We start from the raw sequence: 5,956 nt of genomic DNA, 5'->3' as shown, positions 1-5,956 counted from the left end.
ACTTTTGTTTTGTTGCGCCCTTTTATGTCGAAATGTAAACACTTTTAAACTCGACACACAGCTACACAGAGACTTGGCTGGTTCACTTCCATTTATTACCGTATTTCTTTTGGATTTGTTATTGTCAGCATAAGGAACACGTACAATTGGCACCACCTAGTGGTATAATACCGAATAACAGGTACATACATAACCTCTCCTTCCTACGAAGATATATTGACATTATTTTTTTCTATTTGTTTCGAAACGTAGTCATAAACCTTTTTTTTTTTTTTAAACAGTTGTACTATTGTAATTGCAAATCAAACTTACAACCAACTTTTCTTTTTTAACGAATGCTAACTCATTACAATAACATTTAGTTTAGTAATCCTCACAGGAAAGATTTCTGTCTCTGCTACTTTGGTAGGTTCCTTGCGTTGTGTTTCCATGCCTTGTGGTATTTTAGGTGGATCGGTGGTCTTGGAAACTTGTTCAGAATCATCTTGATGGTGAGATGAGTTAGCCGTTAGAGAACGTGTAAAAAGGATGTCGCGAGCAAAAGTGCGGAAATAAAGCGGAAGTGGTGGTAAGCCGTCTAACATTGCGGCGGAGGCGCGTCAATATGGAGCGTGACATCACAGATAGCCCTTTGAACCTGTCATCGTGACGATGACAGGTTTTGATCTCTTTGATGCTTTGATCTCGTTCCTATATAAGTTGGTGTTTTTCGTTATGAATTTGTACACCAAATGCCAAAGAAGCAGACAAGTGTTGCTGTCGTTGGTGTGTGTCTTGCTTCCTAAAGATAAGCAGGTAAGAAACGTTTTTTTGAAAAACATTAGAATTCTGGTGTTGTGTATTGATCAAGTTTCCACACGAGCTAAATAGTGCAGTGTTATCTTTTTGTTGTTGTTGTTGTTTTCCTTTTAATTTCATTTGATAGTCTAAGCATTGCTGACTGATAACTTTAACACTTGTAATAATGCTTATGCTTATTGATGGCAGTGTTTTTTTTTTAGTTTTTTTTTTTTACACTTGTAATTTAAAAAAATGCTGTCATCAATTGTATATTTTTATTTGAAGTGGAAACATTACTGATTGAAAGCATTTAAACTTGGAATGAGGCAAAATACATCTAACTGATGTCGGTGTTATTCTGTTTTCCATTGTTTTTTACACTTGTAATGAAAAAATAATTACTGATGTCAAGTCTATGCTTTATAGTGATGGAAAAAAACAACATAAAATACATTTTATTGATTCCAGTATGTTTTTGCTTTTTACCTGCAGGTGTATACATGGTGATGATGTGGCATCTCCTTTGGCCTTCTGTCCTCCTGGGAGTGTTTTTCAACATATGCCCAACATGCCCTCTGGAAATCCAGAAGCAAAGGAAACACTACTACGTCGCCCAGGGGTCAAGTGTCCAGCTACCCTGTGCGTACACTCACACCGTGGACTCTCAGCAGTACACAGAGGTCTTGTGGAGTATCGTGTCTGCAGACCGAGACGAGCAGCCCATCATTTGGTTTACAGGCGGCCGCTTGTATTCCGATTTGTACAAACCAATGGAGGGGAGGGTCCACTTCATATCAGCGGATCCCCAAAATGGAGACGCATCTATCAACATCAAAGATGTACATCAGTCAGACATGGAGAAGTACCGCTGTATGGTGAGGAAGTTACCAGAACAGGACCAGAAGATGTTAGACCTGACGGTCATGGAGGCACCAAGTCAGCCTCTGTGCAGTGTGGATAAAGAAGACAATAGAATGACGCTCAAATGCAGATCTCAGCACGGCACCCCACCTTTGCATTACATCTGGTCCAAGACGAGTGGAAATAAGGTCTTGCCTACACAGGCCATTGTGGACCCCACAGGAGGCACCTTGCATTTCAACATCACCGAGCGGGAGTGTGGAAGCTATCGCTGCTCAGTGGAAAGTATGGTGGGAAGCAAACACTGTGACCTGCACCTGGACTGTTCGCTGCCCCAGGACACCAATGTGAGTAGTCCACGATTACTGACAACCACTGCAGTCGCTGCCATCGTCGTCACTATCACCACACTCTTCATTGTGACAGTTGTCCTTACCATATTCCTCTACCGCAAACGAAAACATCAATCCCAGGACATTGAAATAAAAAAATAATTAGATGTTGTTAAATTGTTAATGTTGGATAAGTGATATCACAATTGTTGACATTGTTTGTTATGTTAATTCTTTTACCACAATGGCATTTTGATTTAAATCTAACTTTACTCATGTGTTGAATCTATTAAACAAGTTCTATGTTATTTCTAGTATGTCGGTTGTCTTTTTGATACACTTGTAAATGTTGAAATTGACAGAAAACTGAAAGGTTACACTTGGGGGTAAAAAAGCACATTTTGTAAAGTAAAACATACACTTCATTTTAACACCTAATGGAAAACTGATCTTGATGTTGACTGATCTTGAGTTACTGTGCAATAAATAAATAAATACATTAATAAATACATTTAAAAAAATAAAATAAAACTCTAGCAGTAGAAATTATGGAGGAGTTCACCTTCGAATAAGGAATATTTACAAACAAATGCTGTAGTAAACCATAAAGACAGGTGATACAACACTACTTCGAAGCTTATATTGCTACGGAGCCCCCCGGGTGCCAGGGTAGAAAAAATAAAAGATCATAGCTAATCTGTACCCACAGTTTAGTAAACTGTACCCACAGATTACTAAACTGTACCCACAGTTTACTAATCTGTACCCACAGATTAGTAATTTGTGGGTACAGATTAGCTATGATTTTAAAAAATTTTTCTACCCTGGCACCCGGGGGGCACCGTATGTTCTTCCTAATATGTGAAAAACTAGTTCTATCAATAAAATTAAATCTTGACTTTATTAATGTGTGTGTCACACTGCCCCTAGGAGGCCAGATTCCCACACAACAGCAAAGCAGTATTTATTTTTTCAAATTGTATTATATTGCTATTATTAAACATTAGTTTCAGAAGTAATTTATTGAAAACCTGAGGCAACACTCACTCACATGACACTCATGAGCAAAAAAATTAGATCGGCTATCTGTAAAAAATAAAAAAGTTTGATACCGGCATTTTATTATTATACCGTGGATATAAAAAGTCGTCGCATTCCTGATCAAATGTATTTGTTAATTAAAAAGTAGAACAAATCATTTAAAGTTTCCATGTTCAATGCGTCTTATATTCTGCAAACTCAACAAAAAATAAAAAGCATCCTAGACGTACAGACAGACCTGCAACCATATAAACTGCCTCTAAATAATTCCAAATAAAGTTCCGATATTCTGAGATTTTTTACTGGATTTTCTTTTACTTCCACAGACGCTTGAAGATCGTGTGCTACTACTGCCATTTAATTTAAACTGTTCATAATTTCCTCCAACTTGTCTTAGGCCAGTGCTTCTCAATTATTTTCTGTTACGCATTCCCCAAGAAAGACGTAAATGTTTTGCGCCCCCCCCCCAACTCTCTGCAACCACTGTAAATAGTATGTTTATTAAATTATTATCAGTTCACCTCTGCATAACGTTGTTTCCTTTTTAATACTAAAGAGAAAAAAGTAATATCGATCAACTTATATAATCATATCATTAAATAATGATAATATAATAAAAATAATTAAAGTTTAACTTTAATAACATTGTTTTGTTTGTAACAGAATAGGCCTAAAGTGCCTTTGACAGCAAAAAGCATGTTTATTTCATATTTCATGTGGTATTTTATGCTCCTGAATGAAATGGACCGCTTGGATGTGTGTGGAAGTGATCGATTTATTTATTCAATTTTTTTTAACCCCGCGCCATGAAAATTAGTGACTTCCTGGATTGAGGAAGAATGCGAATGTGACGTCAGCCGGGTCACCATCTCACAATACAGCCATTGCTATATAATGTAGCATGCAGATGGACTGCGGATTTCAGCTGATTTTGCGAATTAATTCGTTTATTCTTAGCATCACGCCAGCCCAATAGACTGCAGGCTTTTGTTGCTGCACCAGGGAGAGGCGTGTGAGCCTTTCTGGGTTTCAAAAAGTTCCCGTTCACCACGGAGAATGGCCAAAACAAGTCGGACGTTTGTGAGACCATTGGACCGACGAGGAAGTGAGTAAACTACGTGTTTTGTATGATGTCAAATACTGGGATCATGGCACACATTTTAAAAAGGAGGTGGCTTGCATTTTGTGGGTGGCAATGCTCCTTGTCCACCGAGAAGGCCACTCCACCGATGACCGGTGGGCTTGTAACATACCATGGTCCCTTCCACCCATAAGCGGATTTTAAGGGGGGCCCAGGCCCCTCCTGGTGTCCGAAAAGTGTCATTGCATGTAACTGACGTTCCTATATACACATATAAAAGTTGTAAAGCAATACAACTGCAACAAAAATGAAATGAACAAAAATAAATACATTTTTATGAGTCAAAATTATTTTTTAAACTGATCATGTGACTAGCAACTTAGATGGTCATTTTCTTTGCATATAATTTTCAAAACAAAAAAAATTAGGGGAGGGCAATTTTATTTTTCAAATGATTTTTTTCTTTGATTGAAAGTATTTTTTTTTATTGAAGCAACATTTTTTGGGGATTGAATGATTTAGACACACATGTCCTAATCATAATATGGCCCAAACACAAAAAGGATTGCTTCAATCAAAGAAAACTTTTTCAATTAAAAATGAAGTGTTCAAATGCACATTTTTCAATCTCAAATATATTTTCGTATTCAAAAACTTTTTTCTATGATTGAAAATGTTCTTTTTTTGATTGAAGTGATTTTCTTTTTGAAAATCTATATTTCTTTGAAGCAAATGATTTTTTTGTCTGAATAATAAAAACAAAAATGTCCTAGCCAAAATGTGGCTCAAAAACAAATCAACATTACCTCAATCCAAAAAGTTGCTTCAATTAAAAAAAAAAAAAAAAAAGATCAAAGAAAAATAGCTTTCACATGCATTTTTTTTGTTTTTTGTTTTTGCATTCACACACATTTTTTTTTAAATTGAATAATTTTATTTTATATAATGTTAATTTTATTTTGGGTTGAATAATAAAGACACAAATCTACCTCCATATGGCTCCGCCCAGGAGATACCATTTTTGACTGGGGTAACTACATTGGCACGACACCGGCGGGTGTACCATATTCAATGGAAGACGATCTTGGCAAAAAGTATTGCCTAAGCAACCTGATTTAAAATTCCCCTCAAGAATGATGGGAAACAAAAAAAACGCTCATTGTCAACTTATTATAAATATTCTTGTAATTTTATTGCTGACACTGCGTTTCGGAGTCATCAACATGTTGTGCCCCCCTGCCCCAAGAGTCAAACTCCGCCACCCCATGGGTCCTCTCCGTGTGACCGCCAATAGACCACTATCCTCGGCTTGGCCACAAGCAGCCCCCCACTCAGACGTCGGCCGGCATGTTCACTGAGAATGGGCTATTTTCGGCGTTCATTCCAGGCGACAAGCACTGCCAGCCCGCCGTGGCCGCAACAGAACAACGAGCCAAAACATGCTTGCCACCAGGGGCTGGCCGATTGGTGAAGACCATCAACCCCGCCGCCGTGTGTGACATGAGTCGGGGTAGTTTTGTGTGATTTTTAGTTTTCAAAAGGCGAGAATAGGACTTGGAAAAGCCACTTGGTTCGGGTTACCATGTCGGCTAGCTGTCTAGCCTCCTGTTTTGTATACGACGAAAAACACAGACAAGACTGAAAAAGCAAATCTCCATTTTCCAAGGGAAGAAAAATTTTTAACACGAAGGCATTTAAAAAAAAATTTTAAAAATCCAAAAACCTCCATGTAGCATGTATCACTGAGTGTCAAGACACAGTTGTGAATTCCCACAGCTGGATTTTTTAGGGATTTGATGGGTGAAACATGGTAATATAACAAGGGTCGCGATGCAGAAATCGCAGACATCAAGGAGTGGTC

At 37.8% G+C, this 5,956-nt stretch overlaps 1 protein-coding gene across 1 annotated transcript; it reads left to right on the top strand.

The window, feature by feature from the left end:
- Positions 1 to 733: 733 nt before the first annotated feature.
- Positions 734 to 2,235, top strand: LOC130914194 (coxsackievirus and adenovirus receptor homolog). Its single transcript, XM_057833167.1, has 2 exons — positions 734 to 795; positions 1,273 to 2,235. Exon 2 carries the CDS (start codon positions 1,281 to 1,283, stop codon positions 2,133 to 2,135), a length of 855 nt encoding a protein of 284 aa, XP_057689150.1. The 5' UTR covers positions 734 to 795; positions 1,273 to 1,280; the 3' UTR covers positions 2,136 to 2,235.
- Positions 2,236 to 5,956: the final 3,721 nt, after the last annotated feature.

This window comes from Corythoichthys intestinalis, chromosome 4 (genome assembly GCF_030265065.1).
Source record: "Corythoichthys intestinalis isolate RoL2023-P3 chromosome 4, ASM3026506v1, whole genome shotgun sequence".
Taxonomy (NCBI): domain Eukaryota; kingdom Metazoa; phylum Chordata; class Actinopteri; order Syngnathiformes; family Syngnathidae; genus Corythoichthys; species Corythoichthys intestinalis.
The sequence above is the reverse complement of the archived record's forward strand: the minus strand, read 5'-3'. Positions and strand labels throughout refer to the sequence as shown.

Coding starts and splice junctions, on each gene's coding strand:
- LOC130914194 (XM_057833167.1), top strand. CDS start 1,281: ATGGTGATGATGTGGCATCTCCTTTGGCCTTCTGTCCTCCTGGGAGTG.